The sequence below is a fragment of the Puntigrus tetrazona genome, chromosome 13 (assembly GCF_018831695.1).
Source record: "Puntigrus tetrazona isolate hp1 chromosome 13, ASM1883169v1, whole genome shotgun sequence".
Taxonomy (NCBI): Eukaryota; Metazoa; Chordata; class Actinopteri; order Cypriniformes; family Cyprinidae; genus Puntigrus; species Puntigrus tetrazona.
The window spans coordinates 17212645-17233681 of record NC_056711.1 but is presented as its reverse complement, the minus strand read 5'-3'; the positions used below and the strand labels follow the sequence as shown (position 1 = coordinate 17233681).

The 21037-nt window shown below is 37.4% G+C and overlaps 1 protein-coding gene across 1 annotated transcript in view; it reads left to right on the top strand.

Annotated features, from left to right (window-relative positions):
- The window catches only part of LOC122356833 (MAM domain-containing glycosylphosphatidylinositol anchor protein 1), a 152917-nt gene extending 132168 nt beyond the window's left edge, over nt 1-20749 (top strand). Inside the window, exons 17-18 of the mRNA XM_043255906.1 lie at nt 6782-6890; nt 16340-20749. Coding sequence (XP_043111841.1) covers nt 6782-6890; nt 16340-16431 — 201 coding nt within the window. The 3' untranslated portion in view covers nt 16432-20749. The remainder of the gene's footprint in view (nt 1-6781; nt 6891-16339) is intronic.
- Nucleotides 20750-21037: the final 288 nt, after the last annotated feature.

Sequence of the window (21037 nt, the reverse complement as noted above, 5' to 3'; positions counted from 1 at the left end):
ATTGATAGTTGGGGTTTTTACAAAGATCTAACAGACCTCACAGAGTTAGTGGACCTCTGAGATCTTATAGATTAGCTTGGAAATTGAGAAACTGGATCTTAATTAATATTTGTACATTCAGTTCCATAGTATTTTTCTGTATAGCATTTCAACTGTTACACATTACAAATAAAAAATAATCTAAATTTAGTTTGATTAATGAAGCTGATTATAATTAAGAACCAAACTGATTTGAAGCCCGTTTGTGCCACTGAATTAAAAAAATAAAAGGAAAAAAATTGTTTTATGCCACAATTGCCAGAATTTCATGACACAAACTTGCGATTTTGACTCTTTTCTCATAATCCTGAGATGTAAACTTTCATTTGTGGGTTATAAATTCAAAAGTGTGAAATATAATTCTGAAATATAATTCTAAGTATTGTAAACTCAAGTTATTAAGTCATAATTTTAAGATATAAAAAAGCTACCTGGTCTCATGGCATAAACATACCTTGGTGCACTCTTATGGCGCATAAAAAACAAGTGTTGCTCAAAAAGTGCACAGAGGTACGTATTTTTATGAGACCAGGTTGGAAAAATATATAAACTTGCGTTCGTAAACAGGATTAACAGTAAAAATTAGAAATAATATAACATCTTAACATCCTTTCTCTATGACTGTATTCAACACAAATGATTTACTGTTTATACATGTGGATCATGCAGCTGGAAGGATTCTTGAAGTTTAATATTTGGGCCGTTTTACATCCACCCCATCGGCCTCCTCTTCTTTCTCTTCTTGATAATAGGGCTAATTTTGTTCCACTGTCGGTCAAGCTCAGCCTTCTCGTTGGTTTCTTTAAAGCGGCGTGTTTTTCGGCCCTCGGACATTTTGATGCCGTACTTGCATAAACTTGCATTCGGCAGCCTCAATTTGAGTTTATAATTAGCAATTGTGTGTTTATATCACGCAACTCTAACATTGCAATGTATATCATATTCATTTTTTAAATTTTTTTTTAAAATGACTGTTTAATGTGCAATTGCTATACATGCTAATCTGCCACTGAATAATAATAATTAAAAATAAATAAGAAGGTAAATGCGACTTTTTTTCTCACACTTAATTTCTCAGAATTGCAAGTGAATATCCTTTAATATTTTATGACTTTGTGTTTATATTACACAAAAAAAAGTCAGAATTACAAGATAAAAAGCAATGACCTTTTTCCTTTTTTAAATTCAGTAGCGGAAATGGCTTCCATAGCAGGGATATGGTCAAGTAATAAAAAGTTAAAATGTGAAAAACACAAAATATTCTGGTTTGAATAAATGCTGTTCCATTTTAGGAATATTTATTCCTTGTATTATATGCAATATATAAAATATTTCATATCAATTGGAATATAATTCTTATTGATTCTTATTGAACATTTCTAGTTGTCATCTTCGTGCAACCTCTTATTAATATAAAAATAACGTAATACAACAACAAGAAAAATATAAGTATATCTTTCTTTCTCATTGATCAACATCCACATATGCTCGATGTTCTGTGTCCGACAGGCTGGACGTGGGCGGCTGAGAGAAGATTCAAAGGACTTTACACATGGGGTCGCTTTTTACCACTCGTTACTTTTTCCTGTCGCTTTATAGAAGATAAAAGACACCGTAATCTTTAACGGCAGAGAAACGCACAGTCAGTTTACAGCCTGGAAGATTACAGCAATGGACAAATCGAACGTGACTGAAAGAAAAGCTCCGATGAATATTATTATCGTTACCCTACCCCCGTATATAAAATGAGTCTAGTCTACGTAGGTCTTTTTCAAATGCTTTTTAAACCCTTGTATATATGGAGCTAAAATCTGTGTGTGTTTTTTTTGTGCGTGTAATGTGTTTTCTGCTGATGGTGTGGGTCCGAGCTTGTGTTCCTCTGGTGTATGTTTGATCGCTCCCCATCTATGACACAGTTTCAAATAGCAGTTAAGGCCAGTTGGTGCTGTACGTGTGAAGGCCCAGCATAGCTGTTCTCTTTTATAGAGCTCTTAAATGCCACCTGCCTGGTATTGGGCTGTTTAACACAGCTATAAACGCTTACTACTACAGCCTCAGTAGAATACAGTTTATAAATGCTTTTTAAACTTTATATCCTGCAGTTTAGTAGAATTTTATTTTATTTTTCTCCCTTTAACTCCACTTATGCCAGTTAAGGATTCCGGCGTCAACATTGCCTGCATTTCGTTTAAATGATAAACTACGAACTCTAATGACTAAAACGTTTGTGTTGACGTGACATGAAAAACTTCATTAAACGTTGACACAACCGATGCTTTTTAATCTAGGTGGTTTTTGAATGTTTCTTATGCTGCATTTATTTGATCAAAATAATGATATTAATAATTCCATTTAAAAATGCTATTTATTTGCTGTGATGCAAAGCTGAATTTTCATCACGAAGCTTCACAAACCTTTCTAATATGCTGATTTAATAAGAATAATTTCTTATTAAATAATTTAAAAATAATAATATATATATTTTTATAATTTATTATTATGAGCATTTTTTTTTTAATTGATCTTTTTTGCAGAATTCTTTAAGAGAACAGTATTATCTTTTGTAACATTATAAATGTCTTCACTTACTTAAGTCCCTTACTTAACAGCATTCATTTCTATACGTATTGTACTTTAAAGGTGGTGTCTTCATATATCTAGAGATCGCAATATCTTAAATATTTGCAGGTGGTTTCTTGGAAGAGCAGGAACCCCTAGCTGCAGAATTATCAATGCACTCAAATCCACCCTCAACGATTTCGGTGGCATGTTTTGCACAGCCACCCAGCGCTACAGAAAATGTCAAAATCTAGTCTAAGGTCTACAGTTTATCTCGCGCATCTCTAAAGTCCTTTTTCCGTATCTTAATGGAAAAGGTCACCGTAGGCAGAAAGCGTTTTGTAAAGTCGTGTGAAAGATGCCAGCTGGGAAACAAGATGATGACAAAAGCGCAGGAGCTTTACAAAGGAAGAGTTCAGGGAGCGAGGGGGGGGGGCTGGTAATTAGCTTTGCTTAATTATGATTTTCTGAAAAGATTGAGAGAAGAGCAGAGAAAAGCGTCCACTCTGCGAGCGCTGATCCATTTTCACACAGCCCTTTAAGCGCTTTCCTCATCATCTCCTCTTTTCTCTTTATCCTCTTTATCGCTCGCTGGTTTCTCTGCCGATGCTCTCAGCTCTTTGTCGTGTTTGTTATCCATTAACCTCTCCTCTCTGTGTGCTGGAAATGTCCCATCACTCTCACCTCTCGCCTCTCTGCTAGCACCGCTCTTCATAGTGAGCTCTTGATGAAATTCACCCGACTCTGAGTCTCCGTTACACCAAGCGTTCTGGAACTCTCGCTTCCGCCTTCAGTGGAGCACGTATCTTATATATTTGTAATTGTTTCTCTTTGACAGCGGTGAAATTAAATGGAGAAAAAGAGATTTTATGTGTCTCAAACTGTGCTCAGACTTGAAGTCAAAGTCAAGAATGAATTTAAATCTTGTCAAAGTCAATTATAATATGGAAAAATCTCTTTGTGTCTGTCACCAATATTAAACTGCTGGTCAGATATTTGGAATAATTATGATTATGATTTAGAAATGTTTTTTCGAAACATTATTTAGAAACAAAACTTATGCCTACCAAGGCTACACACGCGCACACACACACACACACACACACACACACACACACACACACACACACATATATATATATATGTATGTATGTATGCAGCACAAATGTAAAAATACACTTTATTTTATGGTTAATAATAGCTATTTTATATTTCAGCAGATTTTGACAGCCAAATTTTCAGCTTCATTCCTCCAGTTTTTTCAGTATCACATTGTTTTTCTTAGAAATCAGTGCAAATCATGTTGACGTGTTTTACAAAGAAAATAAATAAATAACCATTTCTTATAATTATCAGTGTTGATAATGTTAGTAGTTATTGAGAGCGTTGGTAGTTCTTATCATTCTCTGTATTTTTGGAGAACTTTAAATACACAATGATCAAACGAACAGCATTTATTTGAAATATGAAATCATAGCAGTCTTTATTTTCACTTTGGAAAATTTTAATTACTCCAAACTACTGAACACTAAAAGCATGTATTTCTCTGAGCGGTCTAAGGTTTTTACTTAATATTATTTTTAATTTTTTTTAGGGGCTTCTTGTTTGCGAATCGCTTTGGATAAATTTACATAAATCTGCTTAGAAAAAAAGATATATATACAATAGTCTCACGTGGTAAATAAACCAAAATCATAAGCGAAAGTCATGTTGTCGATTTCCTTGGCCTTCTGCGACGGCCTCTGCTTGCCGTGTTTTGTCTTTGTGTGGAAAAGAGCAGCGGCGGTATTCTGTGTGACTTCCGCCTTCCGCAAAAAAGCTAGAGCGGCAAAATTTGGTTGAACTGTTTCTTTAAGTTCCGCTCCAGCTCTCCCCCGCTCCCTCGCTTGCTCTCTATCTCACCCAATCTAATGAACATGGAGCTTGGAGAGGCGTCTGCATGCCTACGCCTCTCAGACGCCGCGCATAATTGTTTCTTTCTGTCTCCGCTGGCATCCGAGCTCGTGCGCGAGAGGTGAACGGTCTGTCATACTCTTAATGAGCTCAACCCACTAAAGTCAACTGTGCTCTGCCCGTTAGAGGAAGCCATTTGCATTAACGAACAGAGAGAAAACACACATCGCCTCACCTACCAATTACTGCTACAACAGACTACGGAGAGATCTCTTTGTGCATGTTTTGCATGTTTGCGTTTGCCCTTTGAGCGTGTTTTTATGCATACAGTGACCTTGTAATTCTGGAAGTGTACCGCGAGTTAAATGCGTCCAGAATCTGGGTTTGTAATGCGTGAATATATATTCAGGTGAGCGGATACGCTTGTGGAGCTCTGCTTGACATTGCCCTAATGATGTCGCGTCACCCTGCGTCCACTGTGGCCCCGCAAGCCAATTAGCACAGTCAGAGAGACTGTTTTACACACACAAGACAAATCAAATTACCCATCTGCCCCCATCCCTTGATCCCGCTCAGCCTCTGTTATTTATTCAGAGTCGCTCGTTCATTTGCGCGCCTTCGGGGTAATGCTCCAGGTGTGCGTGTCTGCGTGTACGTTGTGTTCATACAGTATAAAAGCGCACGGGTCAAGTGTGTGTGTGCGCACTTAGCAATGCATGCTATCTTCACCCGGTCAAGTGTGAACAATGTTGGAAAATGTCATTTTTCAGCTGAATAAAAACAGGCATGCCGCCTCTGCTTCAAATCTTGTTGAAATAATCATACACACTCAGTAGTCTTTTAAAAAGGCAGGGGTGAATCCAGGTTGATTGGGACACTTTTTGCCATTGAAATGGCTGGGAAAAAAGTGTTCCAATCAGCCTGAATTCATGTACTAATTGTGCTAATATGTAGTTTTAAAGTACTGATATGTACCTTTAATGTAATAATACGTTCCATTTAGAGGTAAATATGAAGGTTTTGTACCTTAGGAGAACACTGGCTGCTTTGTAGCTTTAGTTCTGAATGTATATTTATTAGATCAGTGAACTTAAAAGCCACCACAATGCGATTTACTTTGTTATTGGACTTTTAGGGAGAAAGTCACAGTGTAAAATACCATAAAATAAAGCATTAAGGGTGCACCTGTGTTATTTTATTATTGTTGTTTATATAATTTACTTTTTTTTTTTTTTTAAAAATGCATTTATTTTGTTATTTTTTTAGCTTTTTATGTAAAATCTGTTCTATTTTAATAATAGTAACAACAACAAAACACATTTTAGTTTGCAATAATAGCCCTGGCCTCCATACTCTATCCTGTGCCCATAAGAGCTCTGCCATGCAAAATGTTACGTAAAAGTTCTTCTGACCTTAAAGCTAAAATAAAAAGCCATTCTGCGAAGTTTGAGAAAGTGTGAATTGCTTTAGATCTGTTTTAAGGGGCTGTGGGTGGATTAAATGTATTGAATCGCTCTGTTCACTTTTGCTCATTTATACATTTCAATTACTTGTGCGTTAGTCCGCCGGCTGGGGTTTAGAGGTGTGTGTGTGTGTGTGTGTGTGTGTGTGTGTGTTTGTCTGGGGAGGGGGTAATTCTGTAAACTCCGGTTAGACTGAACGTAACTCTGACATGGATCTGATTAGGTCTCTGCAGTGAGCTTCAGAGCTGCTGTAATTAAGCTGTCAGTCAAACGCAGCTTACATGGAGAGAAAATAAATACCAGTCAAGAATGTGGGAGGAACCGTATTATTATGACTTTATAGGCTAATAGGATAATAATTTTCCTAGCTTACTGTACAAATGTTTGATATAGTACTGTGTTATTTTAACGTGCCGCCGTAGTGCAAAAAAAAGAGGTTTAATTGTCGGTAAAAATAATAATAAATGTTAGATAATATGAATAAATAAATGTTGAAATGATTTTCTGCCGGAATCACAATTGATAATTCCTGTTCCTGGCATTGAGTGATTCAACTTCCTGTGGGATGCGGCCAATTCAATTTAAATTCACGCTCATAAATTTTAAAGTCAGTCAGTTCTTAGGGAGCTTTCTCACTGTTATTGGTGTTGATGTTTGAGTTTGTGCTCATCCCAAACAAAAATGAAATGTTTCAGTCAATTTTTTGTGTGCGCGTGTTTTATGGGAATGAAAGAAAAGCGTCTGTTGTAATGGACTAGCGCAAATTTTTTTTAAAGCAAACGTGTCACGGACGTGACGGTCGTCTAACTCACGTTTTTCTCTGTCAGGTGGTGTTCGAAGGTATCCGTGGAAACGGCTTTGAGGGAGACATCGCTATCGATGACGTTTCTGTTACCAAGGGGAAATGCAAACAAAAGGATAGCGTGGACAAAACAGGTCTGTACCATCAGTGACACTTCTACAGCACAAAACCCCTCTCAGCCTTGATCCTTCAGTAATGAACTTCATTATAGCCCTTCATGCAGATGACTGAGTGACTAAAAGCCACATTACCAGTCAGCGTATAAAAGCATACAGATCGGAGTTTTTTTTTTTTTTTTTGGGCAAAGGAAAAGACAAAAGCCTGTGAGTGATGAAACATTACTGAGAACTGACCTTAAACCAATCTCATTTAATCATCCTTATGTTGTTCCAAGGCTTACTTTCTTGGGTTGAACACAAGTGGAGAACTTTTGAAAGTACCTTAAATGTATCATATAAGTAATCGATGCAATGCAAAGACTGAAGTCTTACAAATCTTGACATGCACTCTGGCTCTTCTTGGTATACGTTCATGAAAAAAGCGCTGGCAGATTTTTCGAACTGTTCTTTTGAGTTGGTTCTTTTCAGCGATTTGGTTGATTCAGTTCACAAAACAGTTCTGAACGATGCATTCACGCTTCAGCGGCAGTTAGCCGTAAAAACCTAGCACATGAAATAATAGTCTGGATCTTCTTTCTTATTTTATTCAGTGTAGCAGTCTATTGAATCTTTAGTCAAAATGTGAAAACTCAGAAGCCCAAACGTAGCTGAAATTGCTGATATTTGTCAAAATATATGTAATGTAAGTCTATGGGATCGTTATAACAACACAGCTGATATACTTACATAAAATGTATACTGTAAAACTCTATATCTCACAATAATGTGCCTCTTAGTAAAATATATTTAAATCAAAGCTCTGTAGTTTTTAATATCGAGGCAAAACATTTTAGCAATTTAGAGATGGACAAATAAGTGCTTCTCAAAAATATGTTTCATATTTCATACATTTTAACATGATTCTTTTTTTTATTATTATGCATGGCTAATCAAGTTAAAGCCAAGTTCATTCAGTCCAGTAAATGTTTATTATGAAATATTACTAATGATATAAGTTTATGTTCACTTCATGATAGGGCTGCCCCCTAATAGTCTACTCATACAGTCTCATACCAGTCTAGTATACATCAAGTGCATCCAATGCTCGCCTATCATTCATCGACCTCAAATAAGACTCATCTCGTTTAATCTAATGTTAACCCAGAGAAATGTGCGCCGTTGAAGCGTCTGTGTGGAGCGTGAAGACAGATAGAGGAGGTGCCGCGCTCTCTTGCGCTTAACATAATGCTCATTTTTAGTCAAACAAATAAGAGTAATGCCTCCATCTAATCTGTAAATGCTATGTTTATTTGCACGCACTCTAAAAATCTAATCTTTTGCGAAATAACGAACAAACAGGATGTGCTTTCCGCCGTCTTCGTCTGTGAAAGTGAGCTATATCTATAGAGATCTATAGAGAGCGAAAGATATACTTTCAAATCAAATTGAAAACAAATATTATCAGGTTGTGTAATACATACGAAACATTTTTGAAGAGATGACGAGTCCGTTACTGGTTTTCACCGACACATTCATAATCATGGCTTCTAATGGTGTGCTGTGGCAAGCTTCACGTGTGCACTTGGGCGCTTATTGGGCTCATAATAACGATTTGAATGCTTTTAATCGTGAGATTAATGGACTAATGCATGAAATGATCGACTACTGGTCAACCAGAAAAATACTTAGTAGAGGACAGCCCCACTTTATGGAGATTAATCTGCAAAAGACGTGAAGGTGGGATTATTTACAAAATCAAATGTTAAAATCTAAATTTTTAAAACAGTAAAAGGTTTCAAAATAGAACCAAATGAGACAGCAGAAGCATGCAGAAGAGCACATAAGAGTTTTCGGCAAAGTTTTTATAGATTTTTTTTTTTTTAAATGTATGCATTAATAATGAGATTTAAATCTGCATCTCACACATAGCTATCATGAAGACAGACGCGTAAGTCAAGTCTTTCTCTGATGTTTTACGCTGCTTTTTGTTCTTCTTAGAGCTTTTAATAATACAGACAGAATATCAAACGGCACGAGGATGAGTAAATGATGACAGAGTTGAATTTTTTACAACAGGAAGGTTTTAGAGATGAGCTGTCAGTAGGTAAGGTGTTGCTGATGGTGGAGGCAGCTGTAGTGGGCTGCAGGGGCCCGGGCCCGGGGCCCAGCTCTGCCAGCTCTGGCTTCTTCTCACCTCGTGCAGCCCTCTGATGGTGCGGCAGGCCTCGGGTCTCCTCCTGAATGCTGATCTTGGCACATGATGGGTGTGAATGCATACACACAGACAGGAAAAGGCCCAGCGCCAGACGCTCTGAGAGAGAGAGACAGGGCAGCTGTCCAGAACGCCATCCCCCTCAAAACCCACCAGATGAATTGATAAATTATCATCACTGCAATGCAGGAAAATATACTTTAGTCGCGTATGTAATATAATTCAAAATATGTATATAGTAATATATAATTAATTAAATATAAGTAATGGTTAACCAAATCAATCACATTATCAATAATTTACTTTAAAAGGGCATACACTACTAATTTAAAAAAAAAGAAGTTGCTGAATTTCATCAAAGCGTAACAAGGCATATTACATTAGTTTTGCATATGAATATACTTTAAAATTATACAAAGTAAAATTTCAGCATCATAACTCTAGGTGACCTGATTTGCTGCTCAATAATATCGGAAAATGATATATAATGCTTTAATAACAATTGATAACAATTTATAAACGCTCAATAACAATGGTGAAAACGGTAGTGCTGTTTAAAATCAGAAGTATTAATTTATTTTTCTTTTGCTTTTGTCAAATAGGTGTCACACCTAGACATTCATATTGGTGGAAAAAGTTCAATTGAAACTCGTCAGACACAGATTTCTTTAACTTGAGCGCTCCTAGGGAAGAAATCTTACAGCCACCTCAAGCGTCATCTGAGATGTTCCAAAGCATACAACATCAAAACACATTCAGTGTCCATGGCAGCAGCTCCTTATCAGCCAACCTTGAAGATAATACAGACACCAGCAGTGAGAAGCTCTCCCTGGTACCAGAAAAATAATGAAACTTCAACATTACCCTTTACACAGCATTGTGCTTATTACATCTACAGAGACCTGTGGCAAGACGGAACCAATATATATGTAAAACATCAATATAAATGTAAAGTAAAAATTAATATCAAGAGTATTTGAGCAAATAAGAAAATATGAATATGACTAGATGATTAAATACAGTTAATAATTGATATAAAAGACGAATGTAAAACACTGTTCATATGGCCATAGAGTGTTCACGGATACTCTTGGCATGAGACAGATCCAGAAAAATTCTCATTTTATCAAAGAAACATTTAGATCAGAGCAAGAACGTTTAGTAGTATTACAGCTATGAAGTGTACACCAGTAACGGTCCTTAGAAATGACCACCCAGTGCTTGTTGTCACACAGGCTTTTCTAGAATCTTTCTTAAATCCTGAATCATCGTCACATTTTCAGGGCATAGTGATTTTTGATAGATTGAAGTATTGACCTTTTTTCTCTGAATATTAAAAATGGCAGAACCCTTATTCTTACGCTGTGAAACCTGTTACGAACATGTCCTGGCCATATTTCACATCAAAGAGGAAGATATATAAGCTGTTTGTTTAAAAATAAGTAATTTTTTTGTATGCGCGAACTACGATTTTCCCTCAATAAATTCTTAATTTGCTGCTTAATTTGCGCGTAGGATTAGGGATTTAGTATAAGGTTATGTAGAATAAGGCATTAATATGTGCTTAATGAGCACTAATAAATGGCTAATACGCTAATAAGCAACTGTAAATAGGCTTTATATATTGCAGAAAAAATGTCTAAACACATTTCATCTTTCTAATTCTGAATGAATTAATGAATTACAGAGTTCACTAAATTATCTTAAATTACTATCATAAACATTCCGAGGAGTTCTATCTAATTAGGTTTACTTTTCAGTCCAACTGCTTAATGCGACAGGTGGTTTTAGATTTCCGAGCCACATCTCGGTTCTTTGAGTCACCTATCATACAGTGTCATATTTTAATAAACAACTAGGATTTGGCAAATTAATTTTTTCTTTTCTTTTAATTAAAACGATACACCAGCTGTTGACGCTTACGCCACATAATGAACAAACCGTGTCGTTCCTATTTATTAGCATTCTTTAAATGATATTTTTACCTTAAAAGGGGTGTCGACATTCAGGAGAGTAGAAACCCAATCTAAAAGTCTAGGAAACACATCGTCACCATGAATATTAATGTAACAACACCTCAGCTCATTTGCTTAAAGGCATGTAAGCAGGCATTGGCACCACGGTCTATAAAACGGTTCAGCCCACTTTTTTAAAGCAAGCTGCATTTTTTATTCTTTCCTTCGCCGGCAAACAAAACAAAACAAAAAAAAACGATCTCCCAAATTGGAAAATGACCCGAAACAGATTCTCCCGGATACAGGCACCACTGCGACGTGCCAAAGCATGCGCGCTGCCCGCTAGGCATTAGTTTCTTCTGACAGTAACACGTACAGACATTCTCATATACCAATCCACCTAGCCCCTACCGCTCCAGCATGAAATTATTTTCGATTTTAAATTGTTAAACACCTCAGGAAGCCGTCACGGTAAAGTGAAAAGTAAAAAAAAAAAAAAGAAATAAAATCCATTATTATTTCAAGTTTTAATGTAAGCTTATACATTAGTCTCTGGAGGAGTGCAACTCTGCTCTCTCCTCTGTACCTGGGTCGGTATTAACACTGGTGTTATATCACACACACACACACACACACACACACAGCCCACACAGTAAAACCTGTTCATGCCGCCCACAGGTGCTGAGCTGTGCTTACACACAGGAAAGTGTAACGTGAGCTGCGTGCGGCGCACCGCAGGGCAGAACAAAAGAGCCAAATTAATGATTAAGATCAATCATTGTGAAAGCTCCCTCACAGAGAGAATATTCCAGCTCTCTGCCGCACGGATTGCTGATAGCTGTTGTTTGTTCGGATAAAAAAGCTGCGTGTATGCGAGTGTGCGCTGTTAGCTTGCAGGCTCTGTCTCTGACCCATGAGGCTTTGCTATAGAGGATATGTGCATTCATCAATGAAATTCCTCTGCTCTTTGATTCTTTGATGTTTTTCAGGGTCTTTCCTGTTATGTAGTACATTTGGAACTCTGTGGGTTTAACAGACTTTCAGAAGTCTGTTCTGGTTAAGGTTAAAAACTTTCAACAGGTTGGGTATTTACTCGATTAACAGGAAGGATGCCTAAAAGATGGGAGTAAAGTGGAAATAATAATAATTATAAAAAATCTTGATTTTGAAATAATCTTACCAATTTCAATGATTTTATCAGGAAGGGTGGACTATTTTAAACCAACTAGATCCACAAAACATCATAAATAATACAATTTTTAATAGAGAGCTGCAGGGATCACTTATTTTTGTTCACATTTGAGCATTGCTGGTTCAGTCGTAATTTATAACTATATATAACTTAATACAACGTAACTTATAACTATATTATACAGAACTATATCCACTTATTATTAAAGTGAGTGCTATTTTTAAACTGATATTTCAGTAAAATGCCTGATATACAGTCTGTGGTTTTTTAAGATATTTAAAAACAAAAAACTTGTTTAAACTCTGACATTCATTGAAATGCTTTAGTGACGCTAATGCTGGTTTTTCCTCCAAAATAATGTCACTTCCTGTATGATGACGTTCCTGTTCCAAACCCGTAAAAGCTTAGTTTGTCTTTGGGATGCAATTGAAGATATTTAGGATGAAAACCAGGAGGCTTGCGACTGTCCCGTTGACTGCAAAGTATGAAAAACATTGTCAGAATAGTCCAAGCTACGAGATTATTTTTGTATGAAAAGAAAACAAAAATAACGACTTCAACACCGTAGAATCACTGTAGCGCCATTTTTGAGAATCCGCTGGACGGACATAGTAAACGCTTTTTTGTGTTAGCTGTGACACTGATGGGAAATGGAGTATTATGAAGATGTCTTTCATACTTTTCTGGACCTTGACAGTGTTCATTAATTGGCAGTGAATAGGACAAGCTTCTTGGTTTTCATCCAAAATATCTTTTATTATGTTTGAAGCGACAAAGGGGTAAGTAATTAATGACTAAATTTTCATTTTTGGTGTGTAATATCCCTTTAAGGGATACTCCTGTTTATGTTCATTAAGGGATTTTACTAACTGGATGGAAAGTGATATTGCTTACTCAGGACTTCTAACAGTAAAACAATATTCTCAAGAAAATATACTGTTAGAATAGTTCTTAATTAAATTGCCGGCAACTAGAAAAAGAGAATATGATTTTTATCACATGAAAATGTACTGCATAGCCAGAATGACCCTGCTCTCCTCTGCTCTCCTCTGGCCTGTTCTGCTCGGGGTGCTGCCCATGGGAGCTCAACCGTGAGCTGTTCCTCCTTTAGAGATGAATGATGATTGGCTCTGACGTCCCATGTGTTACTGTGTCCCCATAAATCTCACCATGACTGGGATTTGGCTGTAGGGTGGAAAGGCGGAGCGGGAAGAATGAGAGGGAAGAAGCATGCGTGATTTGAAATAAAGGTGACCTGTTGAATCAGAATTAGAAATCTGAAAACGCCACAACACACACACATTAAAAATGATGCCAAACTTGTGACGCTTTAATAACTAATTTGACTCTCTCTCTGATTATAGGTTATAATATTAAGACTTTTTTTATGCAGCCTGTCCACACGTCTGTGCATCCACTCTCAAAATTACCCGCCTCCTTCAAAAGTCCTTGAGAGAGATGTCACGGCTCACACGATCTTGTTCTTTATTGAAAAGGAAGAATAAAAAGCTTTATTATGAATTTATTGATTTCCTGCTACCCAGAGGAATCCTTGATATAAATTCATATCGATTTTTTAAATACAATACCTGCTCTTTATTTATTAAACCCATTTTGTTGGCAGCTTGTATGCATAATTAAATGCGCATGTGTATGTGTTATGATTGGAGCCTGTTCTCAAACAACACTGCAATCGTGTTTGGTCCAGCCCTCATGACAATCTGAGGCCATTTCCTGTGAGCTGTGCCGAAAGATATTACTCAACGTTACCTCTGAGGCATAATGACTTGTAATTGTCCTCTCACGGGTCATCCATCTTCCGTAGCTCATAGATATTACCGCTTGCGGCCTCCGGATCAGTCATACGATGTTGCAAGCCGCTGTAACCCCATCCTTCCGATCCATTATTTCAGTGTATCAAGCTTCTTTTCTGCCAAAAACTCGACAGGAGCACGAAACCATTTACGACAGCATCCCGAGTTCCCTTTCGAAAGGGGTCTGACCCTGTAGTTATTGTGTAGTTAAGGTTAAGGATGTTTTTCTTTACAAGAGCATTTTTATGAATTACATATTGAGGTAAATTGCCCCATTTTAGACGCTTTGAATTAGATTTGCAGGCTTTAGGCCTTAAAGCAGTCACTTCTCAGCATGTGCAGCTTTCGTTTGTATAAAATGCAAGCCATAGGTCACATTCGCTGTCAGAGATAATGTGGAATCTGGTTAAAGAATATTAGTATCGCAGAGTACTGTATGTACTCTTACAACAGGGCTGTCCAGCCCTGGACAGTTGTGTTTTAAGAGTACATACAGTACTCTGCGATACTAATATTCTACACATAAGTTTCTTTCAGAGTTTAGCTCCAACCCTAATTAAGCACCCGAACAGGAAATCAAGCTCTTACTAGGCATGTTAGAAACTTCCATGCAGGCAAGTTGGAGATAAACTCTGCCCTCCAGAACAGTTTGGACAGCCATACCTTAAAAGGATAGTTCACTCAAAGATGAAAATTCAATCCGCATTTATGCACCTTTTTGTTGTTCTAAATCTGTATAAGATTATAAGAAAAATGTAGCACATAAGAATGCTAATATCCAAACAATTGGAGGCCTCCCGTAGTTTGGATAAAAATTCCTATAGAAGTCAAGTGCTACCATCAGGATATTTGGATATTAGCTTTCTTCACAATATCTTCTTTTGCGTTCAACAAAATAAATAATGTTTTGGGTATACTGTCTTATAAGATTATGAACTATGAACCACTGCCTCATTGACAAGCTGTTGTACCCCTAAAAGAAAGGCCAAGTTTTGTACTTTTTTTCAGGCAGTATTAGTTGTAGTACTTAATCCCGCATATAATATTTATATATAATAAAAGTAGGGATGCACTGAATTTTCTGCCACCAAAAATTATTGATTAAAAATTTTAGATTTTTGGCTGGAAGAAAAAAAAAAGGCTGAAATTATTATATTAATATATATGGCAGTGTTCAGCGTGCAGTTTTCACTCTCCTCATCACTCCATGTTTTGATGCTCCAATCAGTATTCTGCTCTATGAATGTTCATTTAAGAATCCATTAGCAAATGTTAAAGTTCATGTTAATTAAGCAGTTAAACAATGAATGTTATTGTAAAGTGTTATCAATATTAATATAAATTCTGTCCAGGTTTTATTGTGTTATCACCATTAAAAGTGTGTTTATTTTATTGACTTGAGTTAGTTTTTTTTTAATTTAGTGTCATTAAAATCATTGAGTTAAATTTTTAATTCTTAGTAGATTATATTATAATAATTAATGAAATAAAGCATTTCTAGTTTCGGTCCAGAATTTCCATTTCAATGTTTCCCTAAATAAAACAACGATTGGTTTTCATATGTACGCAAAGCATTCTCATAGCTCAAACCTAAGGTTATGGTTTTGTATCCCAGGAAATGCTTGGACTGATAGAAATGTATATACTTTGAATATTTAAAGGAATGTATATAGTTCTAGAGCCTCATTAATAAAATGTGCATATTCTCAGATTTGATCATAGAGTGTGTGTACACTTAAATCCACGACAGCACTTATATTTATAAAAACTGTTTTTGACAAGGAAAAGTGCTTTAGAGTCATGTCAGGGTCTGAGCCGACAAATGCACTTTTTATCGTCGAAGTATTGCGGTATTTGAAAATGAAGCTGTACTTGCAGCTCGCTGCTCTAAATTATGATGATTAGGGATATTTTATGTGTTAATGGTATTAATTACGAGTCGTTTACAAGCAGCTGAAACCATTCATTTGCGCGCAAGTTCAAGCGATTCATAGATTTCACATCCGAAACAGACTCATACGCACGATTTGTTTCTCACGTTCATTCTATGAATTGCACATACGCATATGAACATGAGATCAAACTTTATAAACGAGGCCCCTGGTCAATAGAACTATCAAAGATCAGCTTCTGAGCAGTGTTACTCTGGAGCGGTGATGCTCATGTACAGTAGGAGATGCAGCTTTGAATCCCACTCACTCCCACAATGCCTTCATGTTCCTTTTCCACCGTACTGTCGATTGGCAAATGGACAAAAATAAATAAGTGGTTGTGTAAAGAGTGTAATAGAGCGTTTGTCTTTATGTTTACAGCAGTTCTGTCTGGGACACACCAGAGTCTTCACCTCCTTCCTGAGATCGTCCAGCTGCTCTGCACCATCTGTCTGACATTCCTCCTCAGATGATACAGATACCCCTCAGCACACACACGGCCAGCGTAGGACACCCCCCCTGCGGCAGCAATAAGTACTGCCCCAACACGTGACCACCCTTCCTGCTACTGCCTCCTTCACTTCCTCCTGTTTCTCATTCCCTAGCTCAAGTCTACCTTTTCTTTGGTTTCTCATCATCTTTGCGGTCACTTGTTGAGCTTGTGTTTGCTAAGTGGCGCCTTTTATGTTTTATGTAAGCATAAGTCTGTTTGATTTTCTGCATTTCTGTCTATGTGTCTTGACGTCTTCATCTCAGTCGTCCCCTGTGTATGTATCTGACACACCAAAGTGTCAATTATTACCAAAGATGACGGAGGGCTTACAGGATGAACAGACGGCTGAAAGAGCAACAAGGATGACCTTTCCCCAAATGAACTACTCTTTCCACAGACTCAAGTGCATGGAGATGTGATTTCCTTAAGACGCTATGATTGCAAGGAATAACTTGAGCCGGAGCGGATGAGTGAAACAGGTGGTCTCGAAGTTTCCGACGACCTGCACGTGTACATGATATATTGGAAAGTATCAAGCTGCAGAAAGGACAAACGGACTGCAAACTGCAACTTCTAGGACTATGAAAATGTGAAACTAAAGAAGCACAAATTTATATCTTTTTTTTTTTTGTAGTTATTTTGGTTCCTTTACGTGGTATACCGTCAGTCTGGGTTTGCTGTACACTTCTCGTCTTTTGGCTTTCTTTAGCAGAAACCGCGTGCCACTGCTGCATTGCCGTTCAGTTCGTAACGGGGTGGAATTCGATTCAGAAAAACGACACAATGTGAACTTTGGACCAGAAGAGCATCAGTTACCTCACCCTCACTCTACGAGAACCATAAAGCACCTGGACTTATGAGAATGATCACTTTCAGCTTCAGTCAAACTGCCGGGAGAGTGTTGACTGGGTCGGTCGTTCTCGCTCAGCAATAGGACCGTACCTCTAACTGCAATGGATATGATTCGGGCACACAGACTCCAAAAGATGGACGCCTCTGGACAGATAAACTCCACTCTTGGCTGTAAGGATCAAGAATGTCATTTTGCATAGTGTTAGAGAGAAATCGCATGTACATGCAAGCTCTTTAAGGGTTGCCATTGACAAACTACAGACATATTTTATTTTAGAAGTTTTGAGATGACAAGCAGTGTTGATGTGACAAGTTAATCTATAAGACGCAATGTTCATAGTATAATAATGCTGCATTCCATTTGCATCGGAAAGTTGGACTTTCTAGCTTCCTACTTGGAAAATTGCAATAGAATGCCATTCGAGGTTGAAAACCACAGCTTTTGGTAAGATGGCGGCATCCAGTAAAGTGCACACATTTCTAAGCAAATAAAATACATCGATAGGTCAAAGTTCCTGCATTAAACGATGATCAAACACATCTGCAGGTAAACGATCCTCTAAGATGGTAATCATCCACCTGCAGAACAAATGCTAGATCATTGATCCACTAATATGGCTGCTAGGGACTTCTTTGTTGACAATCAAGATCTGGACAGCAAACGGTAGCATTGCCATTTTATTTTCTCGTGCATCCTTTTCCGAACTTTAGAGGAGCGCCTTAAAGTCGGAGACGTCGAGTAGGAATGTTCCACGTCTGGCTTTGAATGGAACGCAGCATAAGTCACAGATGCCGATGGGTTTAAGATTCAGATGCAATACGTTATGGATGATTTTATGTAAACGAAAAAAAAAAAAGTAGGCTACCTTCCCTGGAACTCTTTTTAAAATACGTCACATTACGTAAAATAACATTTAAGCACATGGTTACGGTTCAGTAGCAATATGTGACTGTCAAAACATGTAAGGGCCGCCTGTGTTCGGTCCTTTTTGAAGTATGTTTTATCACATTTATCATCAGTGCAAGGTAAGGGCAGGCACAGAATTATAAGAGCGTATGATGAAAAGAAGGAACCATTTGTGCCTCTGTTTGAGTGTCCTTTATCGGATTCGCGTATGCTTAGATGTTACGGTGCAATCGTATATCCAGTATATATTTCAATTGCTTTGCTCTAGTATTACTCATACTGGTAGTTCCATCCACAGTGGAGCTTTAAGGTAAGTCTGTTTACAATCATAAAATGCGCAAAATGATTTTCCGGCTTGTATTATACGCTCGTGCTCATATTTAACCAGTTCATATTTATCCTAACGTGGCGTACGTCTGTCGCTGTTGAAGAGATTATCATAGACTCGCTCCTCAGGTAATTCCATAGGTAACAGGGACAGGGCCTGGAATGATTCAACCCCAGTCCAGGTTCTCCTACAGTAAAAGACACTCCCGCGGCTGTAATACTGTTCCTCCTGTATGTTACCGTAAACGCTCTGAACTCTTGCACAATGCCTTCACTACATGTCATGTATAACCAGCTATCGTTTATAATCCATGCTACGTTTAGTAGAACCTACTACAGGACACGAACGATTAGATTTAACTCAAGAAGGGAGACGAGATAAGTGGAGGGTTACGCCGTTTTCACGTGGCAGGATAGCGTGCGTTTACGTATTCTTTTAGATACCCTGTCGTGTGTTTCGGTGACATCCAGATATTATCCAGAAGCCGTCGTCCATGTCCATGATTGTTTGTGTCATTCTTCGTTTTTTGTATTCAAACCGTGTCCGATTGTTTCATTTAAACGGATCCGGTCTGCATTTTATTACTACGGTTGGAGTCGGGATCTAAATGCTGTGCAATATAAGACGGAAAAGTTTTAACATGCAATTCGAAAATGTCGAAGCTCACGTAACACAGGAAGTGCACCATCACCCCTGATGATGAGCTAATGAACGTGAATGTAATCTAATTAGAATGTGAAATCTTACTGGCCGACCTTCTTTGCATTGTAAATGTGCAAAATTCAGTGGAATGGATTTAAATATGGCACGATGTGTTAAATGGAGATGGAAGAGCATTGCATAGTAATATCAGCTTAATAACATTAGCCAAAATACAGTGTATAGTAAATGAAAGGGTTATGTAAAAATCGTCTGGAAATTCCACGTTCACATTTTTCTTGGCTGCATTCACAGATTACAACAGAACATACGAAGTTTGAAAGCATCTTTAAGAATGACATTTTCTAAAATGGTTGACCTTTTGGAATACTGAAATATTTCACACTTAAAACTATGGTTTGGGTGTTTTTCTTGCATTCCAGTCTCATGCTACGGTTATACAATTTTTATTAATTGCATTTTTATGTTTTGTTTTGTGAATGTAGCCTCTATCTGAAGCTCTCATCACACACGTGAGGGTTGAGCTCATCTTGTTGCAATACATTTAATCTGGCATTCGTATTTCGTACGTGAAGATCGGGGGCCAATGAGAAGGTCATGCTACCAATGGGAAATCAAATAGCGACGTCTTTTCAAACTCATCTATTACCATTGTCTTCTGATAACACATCCAAGAGTATGATTTAAATACGATCGGCTAATTAAGCATAATAACACATGTAGCATTATCTCTGTGAATGGAGTTAGACGTCAGTAGAGAAAGTACAATAAGAAAGTCAGTAGATTCCCATTTGAAGCACTGAAAGTTCACCAGATCTTACTGCCACATGCCCTTCTAGCTACTATTGCTGCGTTATACTTTAAATATTGAGAGTACAGGGGTGAACCTCAAAAAAACAGCCAGGACATTTCATTATAAACTATTTAGGGAAAAAATAGATATGTGGTAGGATATGGAAATCAAGCTTACAATTTGTATTATTATTATTATTTTGACATTTTGTGACTGTTATTATTATTTTCATGTTTCATTTCAATGACTGCCACTTCTGTAATACAGTAAAAATTAACATAATACAATAACCTAGTGTAACAAAGCACTAGTTAAAGGCATGAAACACTACCATGCAGATTGCTATTTTTGTTTTTTTGGCATTAATGGGAACGTGGGAGTACAATGTACTTGTACATTTCAAACCTCATTTAACGATTTTTATTGATTCACCTGTGCATTTAATAAAATACAAAAAAATCCCTTGAGCAAACCCGAAGATCCGTGAAAGGCACGCTGAAGAGCGTTGATTCGATCAGATCCGATCGGCTGTTCTGCCGTATGCAAAGCGTTCAGACCAGAGAGAGAGTTTCTGTTACTGTTTTTCCGTTTATGTGTTTTATTTGTTTGTTTGTTTTTAGATATACCGGTGCACAAGTGAGAGAGCAACTTGTAGTGCTGGATGTTGTATATTCTCTGTCATGTAATGAACTATTTTAGAGGAAAAATATATTTGAAATATGACTCCAAGATGTATAAATAAATAACCACGAAAGATCCGCATTGTGTGGTTGTGTTCTTAAAACTGTCATAAATGCTTGGATTATGCAGCGTTGTTATGGCCCGAAGAATCTGTTACAAACATGACGCTTAAAAGACATCACGCCGCATCTGTTAATCGAGAGCTCGTTCACACGCGCCGCAGGGGCCGTTAACACTGACGACCCTGAGCAAGATCCAAATTTACACCGCCATCACTTTGCACACGGAAACTTTTGCTAAAAATTTTAAAAAATTAAAAAGCACACACAGCGGATAAACATTTTTTTGGTACTTGCATATTAAAC